The sequence below is a fragment of the Ambystoma mexicanum genome, chromosome 13 (genome assembly GCF_040938575.1).
Source record: "Ambystoma mexicanum isolate Mex_15411 chromosome 13, UKY_AmexF1_1, whole genome shotgun sequence".
Classification (NCBI taxonomy): domain Eukaryota; kingdom Metazoa; phylum Chordata; class Amphibia; order Caudata; family Ambystomatidae; genus Ambystoma; species Ambystoma mexicanum.
The window spans coordinates 361,703,321-361,725,245 of record NC_090938.1 but is presented as its reverse complement, the minus strand read 5'-3'; the positions used below and the strand labels follow the sequence as shown (position 1 = coordinate 361,725,245).

General features: G+C 46.9%; 1 protein-coding gene across 1 annotated transcript; it reads right to left on the bottom strand.

Annotated features, from left to right (window-relative positions):
• Nucleotides 1-17,444: 17,444 nt before the first annotated feature.
• Nucleotides 17,445-18,404, bottom strand: LOC138520359 (olfactory receptor 10C1-like). The gene has a single exon (XM_069632772.1). It carries the CDS (start codon nt 18,402-18,404, stop codon nt 17,445-17,447), a length of 960 nt encoding a protein of 319 aa, XP_069488873.1.
• Nucleotides 18,405-21,925: the final 3,521 nt, after the last annotated feature.

Sequence of the window (21,925 nt, the reverse complement as noted above, 5' to 3'; positions counted from 1 at the left end):
CAAGGCCTGCCCCTGTGAGTGTCTTGCGAACAACTTTTCCATACTGGTCTGGAAATCTTGAAAGTTATGGAGGATCGGATCATCTTGTGTCACAAGAGGAACGGACCAATCTGCAGCACTACCGCTAAGATAGGAAAGTACGAACGCTACTTTGGTTTGGTCAGTTGGGAATGCGGCGGGTCTACACAGAAAGTGCAAGCGGCATTGATTGATGAATACTGCAAACCGTTTTGGATCACCTGAAAAACGTTCGGGCGGGGCCAAAGGCGCATTCCCTGGCAGATTAATTTGCACCGGATTATTTGAGGTTATAGGAGTGTAGCTCCCTCCCGAGGCAGGCAGAGGCGTCTGTCCCGCTTGTGTGTGTAACAACTGTCTAGCCAAATCATCCGTTCGTTCTTTTGAAACGATCAACTCCCTTCGTAAAGCATTTGTCTCTTGGCAGGATGCCTGTACTTCAGCTCTCAGTGCCCCAAGCAATTGGGCCAACTGATCTGTGTCCGAGGTTTCCATTGCGCCTGGGTGGGAATTTTGCGGTGGGCTTCGCGTTCTGTAACGCTCACCTGAATCCCTCGGAGGCGCAGGTCCGGGGTTGGAGATTTCAGTGTCTTCTAGGGTCATGCGCAGGCCTCTGGCAACACCCTGGATAGACCCTCTCCTCACCGTAATTTTGACCTGGAGGGTGAGGTGTCTGCAAGTAGGAGAACAAGGGGTTAATGACTGTCTGGTTGGCCAATCTGACCTTCCCCTTTTCTGGACTCCCCACGTAATTCGTAGGCAGAATGTGCTCACCTTATATAGGTGAAAGCGGAGCTCTCCATCCTGCGTCTGTGCAGGGGTGCTGATGCCAGTTGCTTCACTGGTTAATTGCCCAGCCTCTTGATTGCAGAGGATGAAGTCAGGGAGCAAGGCCGTCGTTAGCTGCACAAACGGTGATTGCTTGAATATGGAGTTTTATTTATATGACCCCTTAAATGTCTCTCGCCATTGCAGGTCCGGTATGTAGATAAGGTAAGCGAGAAGAATGCCGGAGTTCGTGAAGGCACGTAAGAAAAAGAATGTTATTCGAAGTTAAATGCACTTCTTAATGTCTCTTTTCCCTTTCGAAGTTAAATGCACTTCTTAATGTCTCTTTTCCCTTTTTCAGGTAGCCGTAGCTTTCGGCGTGGAGATGGACGCCGAGGTACGTGCCGGAGAATGGGCAAGCCGATGACAGCTAGAAGGCACGTGAGTAGGGATGGCGTACAGTGCCCCTAATGATGTCCTTCTTGTTTTAGCAGGTGCGGACAAACAGCGCCTGACGAAGATCGAGGCGTACGTGGCAAAGGTAAGCAGAATAATCACAGAGGTTCACTAACCAATGTCCTTTGTTTCCGCAGGATTGCCGGAGTATGAAGAGTGCGGCACGCGGCCTCGGGATGCTCCGATGGACGAGGTAAGTGCTGCGCTGGTTTTGTATTGTCCTAACCTGGTGTCCTTGTTCTCTTTCAGACGCTGCTGAAGACTGAAGACTGATCTTCCGGGAGGTAAGACTGAAGATTTCTTGTTCACAGATGCAGAAGCTGAAGATTCTCTGGAGCTGACACGGTGAGCGTCCTGCTGCTAGTGCAGAATAACGCGAAGCACGTTGCACTGATCGGGTGTGGTTTAAATAGGCCACTGGAGTGCTTAGGTGTCTCCTTCCACAGCCTCGCCCAGACAAGAAAGAAGTTCCAGCTTCCAGCACAGTTCCAGTATCCAGTCCCAGGGAGTGGTGCTGGCTACACCCAGAAGGTAAAGTAGTTCCAGCCAGGAATGGATGAGGATATCATCCTACAGGTAAGTGAGCAGCATGGTCTGCAGCAGGTAGGTCCACCCAAGCACCATTCCTCTCAATATGAGCCCGGCGCTTCCTGTGCCGGGACTGGGTTCCCTTATGAGCCTGGCGCCACTGGCGCCAGGACAAGGTCCAAAAGGCCCCTGTGGGGACCGGCTGGTGCCTGGAATGGAAGTTGTGACCCTGCTTCCAAGGATGTTGGGCTGGGTCTGACTCCTTGGAGGCAGCGGTCATGACAGTGAGGGTGTGTGGGGAGTTGTCGGGGGAGGGGGATGAGGGTGTGTGGGGGTTTTGTGGGGGAAGGTGGAGGGGGATGAGGGTGTGTGGGGGAGTTGTGGGGGAGGGGTAAGGGGATGAGGGTGTGTGGGGGAGTTGTGTGAGGAGGGGGAGGGGGTGAGGGTGGTAGAGGGTTTTTGCACTTTCATTTACATTGTAATATTTATTACACCTGTTGTGTGAAAAGCAAGACCTGAGTGGACATTCATCATTGCGCATGTGTCATTTATTCATTTACAGTGCATAGTGTACATGTAACCCCACACCCAGTGCCCTCTGTCCAATCATCATGTCACCCTCTGCTGCCATGTATCTCAGAAATATTGTGCAATCACTGACTGGCGCACAGCACGTCCCTCCTGTGCATCGGCACCGTGATGATGTCCAGCCACATCTTTTTCTTCCCCTTCATCATCACAAGGTGGTAGCAATTCAATGTCAGGGGGCGGGGGCACGTTCCCGTGGATACACATATTGTGCAGCATGACACATGCCATGATGATCTTGGCCACCTTCTCATGCCTGTAGAGGAGTGCCCCACCCGACCGGCTGAGGCAGCTAAATCATACCTTCAACAGGCCAAAGGTCTGCTCGATGACCACACCGGTACGGGTATGGGAACGATTGTAGTGCTCCTGGTGCCTGTTCTGTGGGTTTCGGACAGGGGTGAGGAGCCACGGCTTCAAGGGATAGCCACTATCACCTGCATGAGAGGCAATAAAAGGTAAATGTTTGTCGATTCATGATGGACAGCTGTACTAGTCACACATGCCTGCAGTTTATTGTTGCCCACATACACATGTTCCTGGGTGTATTTACGCCATCTTCAGTCCCTCAATGTGTCCTGTGCATGGACTAATGGTGTGGGTTGCATCTTCAAGATGATACATGGTGTGCACTGATGTCTTGTTGCACATGCATCGTGTACGCCTACAGCTGTGTTCGTGTCAAATTTGTGATGTGTTGTGTTCTGTGAGATTTACTTACAGGGAGTGTTGGCAGTAGTCTGTGTAATATTGTGCAATCAGCGCTGATCATTCCCATGGTGACATGCAGCACTCCTGTGGGTGTGGCGGTCCTGTGACAGACTGTGGATTCCCTAGTTGGTTCAGTTTAATGCATTCCCAGGGATGCTTGTCCAGTGTGGTGATATGCTGGAGACAGCAACATAGTGCATATGCACTGCATGGTGCAGGATGGTGTTACGGAGGGTGAGGGCCGCTGATGAGTGGTGCACGTGTTGTGGGATATGGTGTGGTTTCCTGTTAGTCATGTAGTGATAGGTGTCGACCATACTTCATTCCTATGGGATCTGGGTGTCATGTACCGTTTGTGATGCTTTGGGGCACAGTGTTCGTGATGTGCACATCGTGCAGTCACATCAACATTGGCAGCATGGTGGTGTGTGCATCTCTCCCCCCATTTCAATGCTATGTGCCAGTCATGCAATTTACCAAGCAACCAGGCACGTCATACAGCATGTCGCTCCATGAAGCGTGGTAGCATGGAGTTCCGCAAGACCAGAGTTATGAGCTGATCCGGGATATATGGCACAACAATGTTTGATGATCTTGCTGGTGTCACATAACATCTGCACATTGATGGAGTGGTATTGCTTGTGGTTGCGGTACATCACCTCCATGGAATGCAGGACAACCAACTCCATGTGGGTGCAGTCGAGGGCACCTACACAATTTCGCATGCCTGCCAGTGCACAGAAGCCAACTTTTGTATCAAATATCTCCTGGGGAGTCCGTGGTAGAGATATGTAGTCCCTTGTGTGCTTGAGGAGGGCATCCAGCACTTGGTTCAGAATACGAGAAAATAAGGGTTGTGATATGCCATGCATGTGCCCCACTGTGTGCTGGTAGGTGCCTGTGGCAAGGAAGTGGAGCACAGACACTACCTTCAGTAGAGTAGGGATGGCGATGCATATTTCAATAAGTCTGACAATATCATTGTGTATCAGGTCCACAATGGTGGTGATGGTGTTCCAGTCCAGATGGTACAGGGTGTGGATCTGCTCAGGGATTAGGTTGAGAGGGCTGGATCTGATGCGAGGGATTGGGGGATGCCTGCGTGGTAACGGTGGCTGCACTGGTGGGGTATGCTGGGCCTGTCTCACCCTCCTTCTCCTCCTGCGTCTCCTCCGTGGTGCCGGCCGTTGTTGTTGCTGCTGTTGTGGCAATGCAAGCATGTCCTCCAGCTCCAGTAATGCTACTACTATTGGAATCATCTTGGTGTGCGAGGGGGTGTGGTGTGTGGGTGTGCTTCTTTTGTAGTGGGCCAGACTCCATTGCCTCCACCTGTGCTGATTGTGTGCACCTGTGGCAGCTGGGATCACTGCACATGGCATTTTACGGTTGGTCTGCGATGCCGGTATTTACGGCATGCCGGTAACCACTTTTAACGCCTTCATGAAGCCGTTATTTGCGTATCCCCTTGACTTGTGTTCTCCTCCAGTTTACGGCATGCCGCTAATGCCGGTATAGTGTCCCACGTGCCCGTGCACATGCCGCTATTAGAGATGCTGTAAATTACGATGCCGCTAATAGCGGTCAGGCTGGTCAGAATAGCCCGTAGCAGTAATCGATGCCGGTAATCCTTTACCAGCATCATTTGTCCCTTAGCACCAACCTCAGAATGACCACCTTTGTCTTTCCCTCCCTTTTTAAATTATTTGAGTGCCATTTTGCTCACACTTAATTTTGAGCTTAACTTGTCCAGAATATATTGGGAGTGGTGTGGTGTATTAAGAGTGTGATTTTTCAACTGCTTTACTTTAGTGAAATGTTTTACAACTGATGTGTATATAAATGTGTATTCTTTTACTCAGAAACCTTAAGTCAGTGTTTGTTTGAATCATAGTAATTGCTGTCCTTTGTGTTACTATTGATACTGCTCACTTGCTCTTGAGCTAAGTCTGGCTGCGCAGCCATCGCTACCACTTTACTGTGTAGTACAGGCTTGTACCAAAGGTGAATTTGTACTGTCACCTGTAGTCTTAATTGTGTGTGGTGTTCCCAAAGGGTACTGCATATAATTCTGCCTAACACTGGTGTACAGAGGTGAGGATCATGCATAGTAATTACACTTAGAGTGCTGCTATTACCTTGGATCAACTAACCACAAGGCTAAACATCACTAAAAAGCAATATTAATCATGTCTGATATGGAAAGCTACAGTCAGGAGACCCTCCTTAGTTGCACTGTGGATTATCTGAAAAATCTTTGTAGAGAAAGGAATCTTTCTGTTAAAGGCAAAAAGTCTGAATTGATTGAAAGATTGTTAGAGAAACAAAGTCTGGAGGGTGGGTCTGAAATACCTAACCCCTCAGCAAATGTGGAAAATAATGAGGATGATAATGTGTCTATTATTGATGAGTTAGAGGACGTAGATGTGTTTCATAATGTAAGCCCCACTGCTCCCTTACCTGCTCAACAACCTCACACTTTGTCGACTGGGACCCCACCAGGTCCTACACTCAGTGCTGAATTCATTGCTCTAGAAACGATGAGGCTTGAATTGGAATTCAAAAGCTTAAATGCTCACACTGAACAAAAGCATCAAGAACATAAGCTCAGAGAAATGGAGTTGAATCATGAACTGGAAATTAAAAGATTGTCTCTTGAAAATGCTTCTCTTCCAGAGTCTTCTAGGTCTTCCAGCCCTAAGAGACCCTGTATGCCTAAAGAAATTGTGGGTATGTATGAGGTTAAGCTTGATATTTTGGATTGGTTGGCAATGTTTGAATATAACCAAGGGATTCAAGGTCTTACATGGAATCAGTTGCTTGCCTGGCTCTTCTCTAGCCTACCCACTGTTGCATCTGATGTTGTGATGGAGTCGGGAGAGGTGGATAGGGTGGATTATGAGTGTGTGAAGCTTTAATTGCTATATTTGGGAAGACCCCTTCCCAGTACCTTCAGAGGTTTAGGACCCTCAAAAAGCATGATGGTGCCCCTTGGGTTACCTGGGTATGTGAATGTTTGAAAAACTTAGATGGTTGGGTTAAGCGTTACAGAGTAAACACTTATGAACGTATATGAGGAATCTTGTTACGTTGGAGTCAATTTATGATGCCTGCTCTCCTGAGCTCAGACAGCACTTGGATATAGTATCTATTCTTCGAGCAGGTGGACAGTCTGTATTGCCTTTGGAGCAGGTTGCAGGTCAGATTGTCAGAGGATATGCTGGAAGCCCGCCACTTCCACTCAGCTGCTCTGCACTTGCATTCCAGAAGGCCAGGTCAGAGTCATACCAGGAGTTGCACTTGGCAAGTTTAATGCTGATCCTCATGACAAGGGCAAGGATGTTGAAGATGGACAGTTGAAGGTTAGTAAGGGCTGTGTCAGAGTGAGAGTCAATGGCAGGAGTAGGTGGCGTTAAAAACCGCAACTGACACTTGATTCATGGGTCGAATAACGGAGAAGGAGACTGACAGTACATGCAGGGGCTTAGCTGGGGACCAGGGCGGTCCAAGTTAGAGGAGAGGAGAGAATGATCTGACCAGGAGAGAGGAGTAATGGGACAGTTGGAGATGGGGATGTTTGCAGAGATAAGAGTATCCAAAGTGTGTCCGGCTGAGTGCGTCGGAACAGAGGATGTGTAGCGGGAGAATGTGTAGTGGGCCCCCCGACCTAACATGGCATGAACAAGGGGTAGACACAAAAAATGACCAAGCAGGGGCAGACCTTACTTGGCAGCACTCAGCAACCTCTGGCTTTTGTATGCTGGCTTTGGCCCTCGATCCGAAGTATCCTTTCTGTGAAATTAATTCCCCAGGTTTGGAGAAGGTTTAAAGTGCAGGTCCATGAAGGTCTGTCTTCTCAGTGTCATAGAGTGTACACAAGACAAGACCTGTTTGGATTTCGGCACACACTTGATTTTTTTATTAACCAAATAAGGCTTTGATTCAGGTAACTGGGGAGGGAGAACATAAATGAAAGTGCTAAGAGTCGGAGGGATAACAGTTCAGCAGGGTCAATGTGCTATCAAGTTTTCCACTCTTCACACCCTGCCAGGGAAAATAAACTAATCCTAGAGTGGGCAGTTCACAATGTGTGACAAAGAAAAGTCTCACATAATAGTTCCAAGGCCTGTGCTGGGTATTGTAATTGTAATTTTTCATTTGTAAAGCGCATATACACAGGTGATGTGCTTCAAAGCACTTTAAGGCGGGAAGGGAACAAGGGAATATAGTCGTCATTCTTAGGCCTTAAAGATTCCAAATGATCTAACAACAACAACTAGCATACCAGTCCAGAGGCATTTCTACTGGTATAAGTGTGTGACAAGGAGTGTGGAGAGAAAGGAGGGGGAGGTGGAGCCAGAAGGACATACAGAAACAAAAAGGTTGATCATCAATGCACCTATGCATGAGTATTTCGGGCACAACCTAGCTAGGGAGGGGAGACAGTAGGAGGACAGGACAGAAAAAAACTGGTAGGCCAGTACATTCAAGGTCATGCAAGTGCGCAGACAGGAAGTACGGAGGATGGTGAGGGGGACAAGTGCACCCAGTCCAGCAGGGGCCTGGGTTAAGTGCAAAGTGGTAGCCACTCTCATGGAACATATTCCGAGTGCAGTATTATAAAGTAGAGTGCAGAGGCCCAGAGGCAAGTGCAGGACTGGCGGGGGAGCCTGGGACCTGTGGGGCCCTGCAGGTGTAAGAGGTGACCAGTCAGCAAATTGAGCAGGTTGGGAGAGAGAAAGAAGGAGGGGAAGCAGGAGAGAAGAGAAAGGAGGTTAGCAGGGGAGAGCGAGAGAGAAAGAGGAAGAGAAGAGGGTGGTCTTGAGGAGTTTCTGGAATTTAAGGAGGTTTGGCTCAAGATGGAGAGAGACAGGGAGGCTGTTCCAGAGCGAGGCATCTGCAGAGATAAGCATCTATCCCCAAATCTCTGTTTGGAAAAATGGCTCACCCGCAGAGAGTTGGAGGAGGCTAAGTGGAGGGCTCTGGACAGAGAGAATTTAGGAAGAGAGCGTTGCAGAGAGTAAGTGCCCCGGCTCCAGAGCGCCTTGTAAATTATGCAGAGGGCCTTGAAGTTGATCCTTGCAGCCACGGGCAACCAGTGGAGGGATTTCAACACCAGAGAGATGCGCTCCCTGGGCTTGAGGCCAAGGATATGATATAATATGATAGGTTATTTATAACGCGCTTAATACCCAGACGTTTCTATGCGCGGACCCGGGGATCGGACCTGTGTTGCTCTGTGTCGTCTTGCTTCCAAGGCGAGCACGTTGCAGCTGAGCTATCCTCCTGAGACGTTAAGTTTCACGGTTCTGTTCTGAATAAGTTTAAGAGGTCGGAGAGTAGAAGTAGAAAGATTGAGAAAGTGACTGTTCCCGTATTCCTGTCTGGATGGAACCAGGGCTCTGGAGACTGTGAGCCTCTGGGGGAAGGTGAGAAAATGTATGGGGAAATGTGTGTGCAAAGTAATACAAAAGTTCTAATTGCAAACTCAAAGGTCTTGACAAAACCAAAGAGTCATGGACAAAGTTATTGGCTTGGGATCTACTTGTTCGCAATCCAATATTCAGTGAAGTACACTTTGGGTACTTTCCAGAACCCTCTTCTGTGGAGTCTGTAGCTGGGTCGTCATAAAGCCAAAATGTAACAGGCTTGGCAATGTATTACATTCTCCTCTCTTAGAGAGCAGTGGATCTTATTCAGCAGAGGTTGCTCTCTCATGGTTAAAGGAATATCCCTGAGTGGGGATATTCGTGTGCACCGGAGGCCAGGATACAATGTAAAATATTTTACATGTAAAACATATGCTTGTGATTTAAAAAGCCATTTCTTTCAGATTGTGCATGTGGTCTCATTTTGCAGCATCCCCCACTCAACTGCTGCACTGTGTATCTGAATAACTGACCCTAGAGGGCTTTGGTCAGTGTGTGACAGTAGTGCAGCCCTGGTGGGTTCCAAGGCTGGCTAAAATGCAAGAAAATACATTTGCAAGATCAAATCCATGGGAGAGGTCAGATAAGGGAATACTGGCATGACCTTTCAGACTACTTTTACAATCCCAATAAACAGGTCACCAGCTTCAAACAGGCCTAATCGACTAAATTGCTGAGCTGGAATAACATGGAGCCAATCAGATATCCAGGTCATGTGACTTTGGAGAAATGAAACTGACTGGGTTTTCTGAAACGTGAAACTATATACTTCTATATAAATATATTGCTAAGGAATAACATGTGACTTAATTTTCTTGATAAAAAGAGAATTGTGCATCCCAGTAAGCTCATCCAGGACTTATATTACAGAACACAAAAAGCCTGTAAATTCTATGTCAATCATGCAATGGGCCTCATTACGACCCAGGCGGTAAATTACCGCCTGGGTCGTACCTTTACCACCATGGCGTAAACTACGTTTACGCCATGGTGGTTGGCGGATTTACCGCCCCATTCCGAGGTTGGCGGGGCGGTAAGTCCCCATTAACCCATTTACCCTTCCCCATTCCCATTTTTGCCCCATAGGGCATAATGGGAGTGGGGAAGGCGTTAATTCCGCCACCGTAAATTACGGTGGCGTAATTAACAACAAGGTCCCTTAGCGCCATGGATTTTAACACCTGCTAAAAGCAGGTGTTAAATCCTCCATGGCGCTAAGGGACCTCGGAATCAGGCGGTAAGGGTCGGCGCTGTTTACGCCGCTGTAAACCCCTTACCGCCTGGGTCCTAATGAGGCCCAATGTGTGTTATTTGAGATAGAGATACAAATGGGATTGTGACTCTCCTATAAATGACAGAAATCCAAAACTTTGTGAGCTGATAGAAAGTAGGATTAATATGCATTTTGTGAAGTTTGATGTTCATAACTATTTGGGTCTATAAATAAACTGTAAACGATGATAGCTCACTCCAGGAAGGTCATGTCACGGTCAAAGCAGTGTCCCTAGACCCGGCATAAATCGCTGAATCGGAAAATATATAGTTTATGGTGGCTATTTGTAAATTGAAATAAGTTGTCATGTTGTGACTTTTAGAGAGTCAAAAATACAACTTTGAATGTCATTTTAAAAATATGTATTTCTCTCCTGTGCTCATTATCCATAATCCAGACCTCCTAAAACCCTTTCCCTATCGGTTGACAGAGGGTGGACTAGAGAGGTCGGGGAGAAAATCAATGTCCACTCCAATGCGTGGGAATATTCATAGTGTGGATGTGTCATAAGTACTATATAATAGCATCACCCTATGAGAAAAGGGACTGAGAGACAAAACAGACAGAGAGAAAAAAAGAGGAGGGGGGAGAGAGACAGAAGGAGGCAACACAGAGAGAAATAAGGGGACAAGAAAAGAGACTTGTGCTTGGAAAACTGGGAGCCCTATCTGAGGGAGACAGCCGCCAAACCTGACTAGCCCCTGCTGAAGAATAGCTGAGCTGTCCATGCCTGTGGTGTGAGCTGAGTCCTACCTGTCCCCAAGAGAAGGTCCTAAAATCTGTCTGGCATCCTGCGCTAATAACAGAGATCTCCCATGTAAGTAGATATATCCCAAAGCTATCAAATGTGCAAATGTGTGGGGAAACTACCTGCCTTAATCCTTTCCCTTAAATTGTGGGCAAGGGGGCAAAACTGCATAGACCATTAGCCCATTTGATTGGAAATAATTAATTCCCCTGTAGAAAAGATCATCGGATGATTCTTCTTAAAATTCAAAATGAGCAAATCTCATTCTCAGTGTGTTATAGTCACTATAGCTGAAAAAGTAATTGGGTGACTCTATTTTCCTCTAACCCCTAACTTCCTTACGGAAACGGGTGTCCCTGGTCCCAAAATAGGAATCCAAAAAAACCCTGCCTTTCATTCGAATGTGTGTGTTCCCAAACAAATGATCCCATTCATTCCAAACCCCCAAACCCTGCCTTTTATTTGAATGTGCTGTGTTTCCAACTCAATTTTACCATTGATTTAATTTCCAAAACCCTGCCTTTGAAATTAAAAAGATGTCCCTCCGATCCATCGCTACTATTCAGAAGGATACCTTAACCATAACAGCGGCAACACAAGAGGAGGACATCATCAAGGCGGAGTGCCTTGAGATGTCTCTCCAAGGCTGCCGACCCAGGCCAACCCAGGCAGCCAAAGAGCTATGGGAAAAGGCTGGCGAAAGGAAAAAACTTAAGTAAACCAAGGAGGTTGAAGTTCACAATAAGATGAAAGGCACTGTCAAGCCCAGACGATTTGCCTCTCCAACTCCAATTACCATTTCAAAAGTTCTGGGAAATGGGACCACAAGGCAGGTTGAACTTAGGGGGCCCATTGACAAATGGATAAAGAGCAATGCTAAGGCTGCAAGCGGGCACCAAGCAGTCCAGATGCAAAGAATTGGGTGATCTGGTAATAAAGTAAAGACCAGCACTATGAATGACACGCAAAGAGTTTTCAATTCACCTCTAATTGTCTGCTTGGCCCATTACCAATGAAATATATTGTAATGGACTCCTTTAAAGAATACCCAAGCAATTGCCCAAAGCCCTTGGAAGATCTGAGATCATTAATAACCCTTGAACAATTTGTCAGATTGGTTTGTCTCCAGCGGATGCCAGCCCCTTGCTAAACCGATCCAGATTATTGGCAATCTGGAAGGATATCCCGTGGCTCTCATCAATTAAAAGTAGGGATCTACTAGGTGTGAATTACCAAAGTGGAATAGCCCCACAAACTGGGCACTAATCAGACTGACTTCATCTGCCATTGCATCTTTATTCTGTTCTTGTTCACCCGCACTTACTGAGCTGGGATTCAAACTGATGGTATGTTATGATGATAATGAGAGGGGGAGTAAGTTTGAAGTGGTGGAAGAACTCTGGGGCTATGCTGCAAGAAACCTGGAACAGGCTGCCTGACCGAGCCGGCAAGTTGGTGCTGAAGTGATTAAACACACAATGAAGATTATCTCCTGGAATAAAGCAGTATTCAATAGAGTTATATATGACCCAGAATGGTGTAACTTTTCCAGAAAATATAAGGTGCTGCTGTTTCAGGAGACTTGGTCACTAAACCCTGTGAATTTCCAAGGTTGCGTGAACTATACCATCCCAGCGACTGGGGGCAGGGGGGGCAGGCCATCGGGGGGCCTGAAGATTTGGATTGATATAAACCTGGAGTGGAAGAAGACCAATGTGGGAACCCACTCAACGGATCTGCAGGACCTCTCTGTGGCAACAAAATAGGTGGATCAATTCCTGCTTGTTAACTTCTATAACCAGCCCAAGTTTGAATTTGACAGGGGAGCTATGTCGAAACTTCAAGAGCTGACCGAATTAAGCATCCCCTTTACACTCGAGGGAGAATTCAGTATAGTTGCCAGCGATATGAACTTCCAGATTGAAGTTCTGAAAGAAACACTAGAGCTTTGGGACGACCAAGATGTAGCTTGGATTATTCCAGTTCTCAAGACTGCGCCGCTAGGGATGTGCCCTGGTGCCCCTTCTCTTCTTACTTTATATACATGGCCTAATAAGTGCACTAGAAATGATCTAGATGCCCCAAGAACTGTGAACAGGAAATGGCCTACACTCTTCTATTCTGATGATGCAGTCATTCTGCCCACATCGACGGGAGTCTTGAGACATCATTGGCTATTTTTAAGAGTAAGTGCAGCAAGCTTGGCCTGGAATTGAATGCTGCCAAAAGTAAAGTTGTAGTCTTTAAGCCTCCCTATATGAAGAATATTCCTCTGAGAATAATGGCAAATGGCATAATGCTGGAACAAGTCACATTTGTTGACTACCTGGGAATTCGGGTTCCATGAGTCAGGGGGCTGGTGCAACCAACTAAGGCTAGCCTGGGAAGTATAGCGGTGGAATATACTCTTTTTCTTTCCAGTCATGGTAGAGGGGCAATCTCCCCAGCACTGGATTTATTTGACAAGCAGGCCTTACCAGTGGCACCTTATGGGGCAGAGCTGTCAGGGTCATTCTAAAATCGGTCCCATTGTCAAGTATTGAGAATAAGATTTTGAAAAAGTTAATCTTGTTACCTACAAGTGCTTTTTCTATAGCCTACCAGATTGCTCTCAAGCCGGTACTCTATTGGGTCAGACTATGGTCTGCCCTGGGCCTGTAAACATACCGGGAGGCTTTGAAGAATGTTTTACTTTTGGAAGGGGCAAAGAGTTGTGGTTGGTTGGCCCATATAAAGCATCTATTATATATGTGGAATGAGGGAGCTCTCTGGAATAAGACATCCATTTGTAATAATTCTGTCAACACAGAGCTAAAAGCAAAGCCAAGGAGGAAAGCTATGAAAAGGCTGGAAGGGCAATGGGCCTCCTTGAAGAATGCTCCAGAGTTTCCACGCAGTAAAACGATGGGAAACTCACTGAGCCTCTTGGATGAAATCAATCCCCCTTATGAGCGTTCTTTGTACGTACAAATGAGACTGGGGACATTGCATACAGCATGGTATACCCGCTCATGGTCAACCTCGAGATCTGGGCTATGCCCACTGAGTGCTTCTACTAATGAAACATTAACACATTGGGCCTCATTACACAGATTGCGCTAAGGGATTACCGGCACCGGTAAGGGCACCGGTGCCGGTAATCCCTTAGCGCCATACTACAAGCTCCCTCAGCGGGTCCCGTCCTTAACGTGTGGCCAGACCACATGTTAAGGAAGGGACCCGCTGAGGGACTTCATGGCAAATAACGGTACTGCTAATATCGGTACCATTATTTGCTCCTTCCCCATTCCCATTGAGCCCTATGTGGTCTCAAATGGGAATGGGGAAGGGCCTTGGTGAATGGGGAATTACCGCCCCGCCGACCTTGGAATAGGGTGGTAATTACCCCATTCACCAAGGCGGAATCGGTAAAATACCAGCGGCAACCATGGCGCTAAAAGCGCCATGGTTACCGGCGTCCCTGTAATGAGGCCCATTATATGCAAATTTTCCCTGTCACTATGGATTTAAGGAGAGTGTGTTTGGAACCATTATTTGCTGTGTTAGGAGTGTGTGGCACAAACGCAGCTATGCAACTTCTAATGTGTTCAGTCAATAGGATTTTTTTTTCATCTGCACGTTATGTACATCGAGACTATCTATTAAGGCAGAGGAATATGGGAAGTGTTTTTAATAAAGAGGCTGCGAGCGTGCTGTCCTCATAAAGGTGATATTGGATGAAGATGTAATACTATTTACACTAATAAAAAATAAAAAAAATAGTCTGCGAGAACGAACACTGCTAAATGACATGTTCTTTGGGAAGGTACCCACTCGAAAGTCCACAGCCACACTTTAGCTCACTGTACCTTTCACAGAAGGTATCAAAAAGTGTTTGAGCAAGGAGATTCCTCTTTTTTAGGGGGCTATCGTGATTGAGGAATAAACATAAACAGCAAAGCAACAATATCACCACCAGCTACCCCCCTTAACCACACATCTGGTGTAGCCAGACTACTCGACAGGTGATATTAATTCTCACCTAATTATGTGTCTTATCAAAGGCATAGTATCAAAAAACATATTTTAATCAATATATAACAATGTACGTAAATAGTATAAAAACACAGATTCATAAAACACTTATGATTACAAGCGTTTGTTGAAGAGAGACACAAGGAAACAAATAAAAAATCACTTTCAGCTGCTTATAAATCCAGTATCAAATGAACAAAAAAACAGGTATGGCTTATGTGCATTTGCAGTTACGCAATGTTAGTAACATAGGTAAGTGACTTTGGCTATGTAAACATTTCTACACAACATGGACTATCATCGTCGACACATAATTGTGTTTCGGGGAGCGGTAAAGCAGTTGAATAAACTGAGTCTTGATAGTGATATGCCAGCACCCGTCTTCAGGCTGCAGGTAATTAGTAAATGGAAGGTCAACTAAGCTCAATGTACGTGACACAGTTAGACGCTTCTCAGCTACAATTTGATTTAAATGAGTATTTAATTACAGTATTTACTCTGTCTCTCTCCGTCTCTATAGGAGAGACTGATGCATCATGGTCCACGTAGTTACATCAACGTCCCCTACGAATCACCAATATAAGGGATATCGCCTCATGTAAATGTGATGAATTATCTACCTACTAGAGACGGTAACTTTTAAATGATTATATCAAAGATAAATCTAATTATTGGACACATGGAAGTATAATTATCCAACATCCATGTGTACCCCTCTTTCTCTCTTTATCCACAGTAATGGATTCACTTTGATGCCGCCCTAATATGATAGTGCCCATTAACCTTAAAATTGTTTCTCCCTCCACACTCTGAAGACATTGAAAACAGGTTAGTAGGACCCCCTACTCTTCTCTCCTTTCACAGAAGGGAAATGTCTATTTGCATGTCAGTCTTTGTCCTGCCCATATGGGCAGCCCTGCACGAAACGCTAGGCAATTTTCTTCTGAACAAGATTACCAACAGCAGCCCCAGAGACGGGTTTCAGCCTTGTTGGGCCTCATCAGTGAAGTGGAGCTGTGCCTCTCTGAGCACAGTGAGCAAGGGGTTCACATCTGGATGACCCTAGGAAACTTAGGGTGACTAAACCTAAGTCCCTAAACAATCAACAAATAGTCGGTACTCTTGTTCAGAAGAGAATTGACATAGCTTTTCGGTGCTGGACTGCCCATTTGGGTGGGGCAAAGACTGGTATGCAAATGGGAATTACCCGTCTGTGAAAGGTACAGTGAGCTGAAGTGTGGCTGTGGACTCTTGAGTGAGTACCTTCCCAAAGAACAGGTCATATAGTAGCCGTGTTCGTTCTCGCAGAGGGGCGCCTATGATTATTTTCTGATTGTTTAAGGGACTTAGGTTTAGTCACTCTAGGTTTCCTAGGGTCATCCAGACACCTTGATCAGGGAGGGAAGGAACTCCCTAAATTGAGAGTGGCCGTTCAATAAATCATTACTGGATGCTCTCCTTCCCTACCCTTTGGCAGTCTTCTGGCATTACCTGCTTTGAACTGTGCCTCTCTATTTACTCAAGGTGTAAATGAGAAGTCAGGGAAACCTTTGGTAAGCAAGGGAAGCAGGTTGCTGTTAATAGAATTGTTTCATTGCTATGAACTGCCAACATTTCAATCTCAGAGATGCGTGGTAGAACAATGTTTGTTTGCTCCCTCACACAAGTTACACGGACATATACTTTTCATTCAATAACCTTATTAAGCGCAACTTTGTATCTGTGCTGGTTTGATGCCTTTGTTGAATTCTTGTATCGAAGAACTCACTGAGGAATTCAAAATGCTCCAACTCCTTTCTTTGAATGGGGTAGAGATGAATTCCTAACTTCAGTGTTTGAGTCTGGTTAGGGGTTTGCAGTGTATCTCTGCAAGTTCCTTTATTAGGGATAGGGCTGTCGGCCCAAGGGTTTTTGGCTATGCCCTTTACCATTGAATGTGTTAGTTGGTGTCTAACGACTCATGTGACTGCCCCTGTCTTAGTGTGCAGAGCCAATGGGGGTGGTATGGGGATTACCTCTATACCTCAGGTCCACCTTTCACTAGCTTGTGGCGGCCTCTGACTCCTTTGACCTCCCCACTGAGAGTACCCATGGTAAGGCAGAGGAATTAGTCACACCAGTTTAACCCTGAGTATAGCAGCGCTGCAAGCTGCTTCAACTCCTCGACTGCAAAGCTGCTTATCAGTTGTGGGTTTGCATGCTTCTTTACTGCAGTGACCGTGTGTGGCAGTCAAGCTTTCCTATCTGAGGAGGGGTACATATGAGTGCTGGTGGTAATTGCCCTTGGCGGAAGGGAGCTGCATAGAGGAGCGACATGTAACTGTCCTCTGCCTCCAAAACTCCAAAACCAGTCAGGGTACCTGGCTACAGTGACAGATACAGTTTAAATTCAGAATTATGCTAAAAAGACATTGGGTCTCATTACGAGGTGGGCAGTAAGGGATTACCTGCACCGGTAAGGGCACCGGTGCTGGTAATCACTTACCGCCCTACTACGAGTTCCCTTTGCGGGTCCTTTCTTAACGCCTATTTTTTTCAGGCGTTAAGGACGGGACCCGCAAAGGGACTCTAGAGCTAATAACGGTACCACAATTTGCGGTACCGTTATTAGCGCCTTCCCCATTCCCATTGAGCCCTATGGGGGCTCAAATGGGAATGGGGAATGGCCCTGGTAAATGCGGAATTACCGGTCCCGCCAACCTTGCAATGGACCGGTAATTGCTCCATTCACCAGGGCGGAGTCGGAACGAGTTTGGAGGCAGCCATGGCGCTAATAGCGCCATGGCTACCTCCAACCTCGTAATGAGGCCCATTTTCTCTTATAATGTTCTTCATTCTATTTAGGTCTCATGGCAAAAGGCGCATTAGATAGGGCGTAACAGTGCCACTGTAAACCTAGTCATTGTTTTGTAAATTAAATAGTATTATTTTTCAAAGTTTGGCACTGAAATATTTTGCAAAGTACTTTATTCAGGGCTTCTATGACATCATTGTTTCTGAGACTATATATGAGGGGGTTAAGGGCCGGAGTTAAAACTGTGTACACCAGAACAACCAGCCTGTTCCAGTCTGTGGAAATTCCAGAATTGGGCCTCATGTACATATAGCTCACAGTCCCATAAAATAAACCAACAACGGTGAGGTGGGAGGAGCATGTAGAAAAGGCCTTTTGCTTGGCATTCATGGATGGGATCTTCCATATGGTTGTTACAATATTTAAATAGGACCACAGGATGAACAACAGTGGGATGACTACTAAAAGCCCACCTGCTACCCTAAGAATAACCTCATTTAGCCTGGTGTCTGTGCAGGCTATCTTGAGCAATGGTGGAACATCGCAGAATAAATTGTTGATTTGAAATGGTCCACAAAAAGGCAACATGGAGGTCAATAGCGTCAGAGTCAATGAGTCAAGAAATCCACTAGTCCAGCAAAGAGAAGCCAACTGGATGCACACTCTCCTGTTCATCATCATGCCATAATGCAGAGGTTTGCAGATTGCAGTATACCGGTCGTAGGCCATCAGTGCCAGAAGGAAGCACTCCGTGCAACCGAAAAAATGAAGAAAATATATTTGGGTCAAACATGCAACCAAAGAGATGTGCTTTGTCTTTTCGAGGAAGACTCCCAGGATTGTTGGGACAGTGACTGATGTATAGCACATTTCAAGGAAGGACAAGTTCCCGAGGAAGAAATACATGGGGGTTTGAAGATGAGCCTCGAGACATATGAGTGTGATAATGAGCATATTTCCAATAAGGCACAAACTGTACACAAACAGAGTCACTGCAAAGAGAAAGCCATGGTATTGTAGCAAATGTGCTGGCCACCAGAGGATGAATTCAGATTGAATGGTGACATTTGATAGCTCCATTGAGTCAGTCTGTAGAAATCTGCAGGTACACAAATGATTATATTCATATTACCTCACAGTTAATAAATACAACATATATAAACATACATTTGGAAAATGTAAGTAGATTGCAAGGAAAAGTGAGAACAAAGAATGGATACATCTTGGTAAGGTGATGAAGGTATGATAGATGATAATGGAAGGTAATGCACAGAAGACTCTAGGCCAGTCTATCATATGGTGAGGCTTAAAGGCACATTTCAAAACATATCATCAAAGTTCAACAAATGTCGGAGGAAAAAATAAAAGGCAGAAAGATTAAGCCAATCAAAATTCCCTGGTCACTTTTCCCACTCCTGAAAACTCTTGACCATAAAGCACTGTGCAGTAATTGTCAGTTGAACATCAATGTCTTCCCCTTTGTGGATTGTCATTAAAATACTCTACTGGGGGCCACTAGGGGGTGCAGAGATGTAAGTTGCTCTCTGGATCTCTGCAGCAAAGGGCCGAATTCGGGACCAGAGCCCCCCAGGAGAGCCCTGGTGTGAGATGCTGTCCCCCCCGCCCCTGATTCGCTAAACAGTGGGGTCTGTCCGCAATCTCTGACCTCTGGAGACCCACGGAGAGAGAAGATCTGTCAGTGAGCATTGACAGAGCACGGTGACCTCGCCTTCAAAACCACCACCGAGGAGAGAGCATCTCCCTGCCAGTGCTCTGCAGAGTCAGCCGACGGAGCGGGGGGCCTGGTGAGGCGAGCGGATGCCCCTCAGTGTGTGCCTCCATTTGGCCTCCCAATCCAAGGCCAGAATCACCACCCCCCCTACTGCCACAGTGAGATGGCGCTTCCACTGTCTGGTGAGCCCAGCACAGACAGAGCCTGGAGAGATCACCGCCTCCGAGAGCCGAAGCAATGCGACAGCAACACCCGCTGAAGAGAGAAGGAGGGGTGGACTAATCCCCAGCAGGTAAGACCACCCAGTCACCCCCAAGGACAACAGCACGTGCACTTAAGGAGCCAGGAGGCTTACCAATAGCTCACTGGAAGCACGCATCCGGTCCCTGCAGAGCCACTGAGGTGGCCCGACCCAGGGAGCTACACAAGTGGGGGCCGGTCTGCCGAATTAGCCTGCAGTCCACAGCTGGTCTGCCCCCCCACACAATCCAGTGGTAGCCAAAGAATTTTGGGCCATCAATCGATTGGGCGCTTAGGCGGGGTCCCTTGAGGTGCAGTCCTGACCTGGCAAGTGGCTTTAAAGTAACACTTCCCTAAAAAATAACTTCCATCTGGGCCTGGTAATAAAGAGGCAAGCAGGCCCCGGGGGACAATTTGCATTAACCAAAAATTAGAGGCGTGCTAGGGGGAGTGGGGTGCCCAAGCTCCTCGCTTTCGCACAAGTGAACCTCACGACCCGCTCCAGGGAGTTGTAGGACTCTGGACCTCCACCCCATGACTGGCCATGTACACTCTTCGGGACAGCCTCCCCCACTGAAGTTTAAGAAGCCCCAAGGCAAAATCCCTGTGGCGCAGGTGACCTATTGCCCCAGGACCACAAATGAAATGGGGAGCTGCTCTAAAGAAGTACCAGTTCGATCAGCCACCTCAGTGCATTCAGGACACCATGCCCAACACTGCACCAACAGCCCAGGAGGTGTCGAACCCGGTGAGCAAAGGCATGACGGCGCTCCTAGAGGAAATAAGGGGCTTCAGGGCAGATATTTTACGAAAAGACTGGATGGCCTCGACAAGAAAGTGGACAGCAAGGAGAACTGCATACAGGGTCTGGAAGCAAACCAATAATCAGTGGACATTCTAGATTCACAGATTGACATGCGCTTGTCCGAGCTGGAAAGGAGGGAAGCGAAGTGTGCACTGAAGATGGACGACTTCGAAAACCACAAGCGCAGGAAAAATCTAACATTTTTTGGTTTTCCGGAACGTGAAGGTGAAATGCAGTCTGCCATTGTGAAAGCCATCAACTAAGTCGTCAGGAAGCTTTTTAATAAAGGAAACACCTGTGAACCCACCATTGGCAGGGCTCATTGAGCGGGTGGGGGCTCCCACGGTCCAAGTTGGGTCTTAGCCAAGTTGCACTATTACACAGAAAAAAAACAAAAGCTTGGACGTGGCAAGAAAGAAGGGCCTGATAGATTGGGAGGCTTTGAAAATCACTGTATTCCAAGACCTCTCAGGCTTCACCCTATCCAGAAGAAGACTCTGCGCTCAGCTCACGAAATGGCTGAGCTCCGTTACAGATGGGGATTCCCGTTCTCCCTCTCTTTTGAACTGGATGGCTACAAATATCACCTGGAGTGTGAGGACGACATAAACAGTGTAACACAGGAACTTCTCAGAGAATTAGTCCCAAAATACTGAACCCTGAGTCCCTGACGCAGTCGTGAGGGGTAGCCCCCTCCATTCGCTGGCTTGAAAGGGGAGTCATGAAGTTTCTAGTATTGTTCCAGGAGTGACGCTGTGGTCCCACTCCCCACACCGAAGTGGAGAGCAGAAGAGGAGCTTAAAACACTGGGGGGAGTTGGGAGGCCTGGGTCAAAACACCCACGAGAATTTCACTTACAGTACTTGAGTTTAGATGTCGATGTGTTATTAATGTGGTTTAATGTTGGGGGGCACGGGTAGAGCTTGCAAAGAAAGGGGCTTGATGGGGGCTCAGAAGTGCTAATCTAAGATTGGTAGCCCGAGGTTGGTTGAGTAGATGGTGGTCTGGCCCAGCAATGTTGTTGATGCCGCATGGAGCCCATGCGCCGGGTTGGGAGGGGGAGAGAGTTGGGGGGTTTGTTTTGTTCAAACGGGTCATATGGGTTCACAAGTTAAAAACATTTCGGGCCACTCACCCGGAAGCAGTAATGGAAGTGTGGGCCAGTAAGAGGCTGATAGAACGCACTCTTAGACACAGCAGATTTAATATGCAGTGTTTATCGGAAAACTCATCTTGTCCAAATGGTTAGAACAATAGGCAACATGAACCCAAGAGGCCTGAACTCACCCCATAAAAGGTTGCTGGCCATCCATCAATTCAATCGCCTGAAACTTGATCTGATGCTCCCTCAAGTAACCCACTGGCAGAAGGGGGGAGCCTTCTCTGAAGGCAAAATCCATAGGGGAGGTGTCCCACGCATCTTCGCTTCTAAAAAGGAGAGGGGTAGCAGTGTTAGTCGCAAATAAACTTAATTTTATCCCGAACGCACATTTGAAAGACCCCAATGGTCGCTTTGTGATGGTAAAAGTGGAGGTGAGGGGGCATTTTCTAACTGTGGTCTCCATTTACTGATGAACGAAGACCAGGAACAGTATTGGGAATCAATTAGAGGCAGGATCCAGGGGTTTGTGGAGGGTGCCTTGATAATAGTGAATGATTTCAACATGGGCCTGGATCCTGACCTGGATAGAAAAAAGCAACCCAACACACAGCATCCCCCGCCCCACAGTTTAGGAGAGTTGCCTGCTTTCAGCAAGTCAACTCTGACCTGGGGGTGGTGTATTCTTACATTTGGGTAGGTGGCAGGGACCCCCTTTTCACCTA

What these genes read in the sequence shown, in the direction of transcription:
- LOC138520359 (XM_069632772.1), bottom strand. Translation starts at nt 18,404, where the DNA reads ATGGAGCTATCAAATGTCACCATTCAATCTGAATTCATCCTCTGGTGG.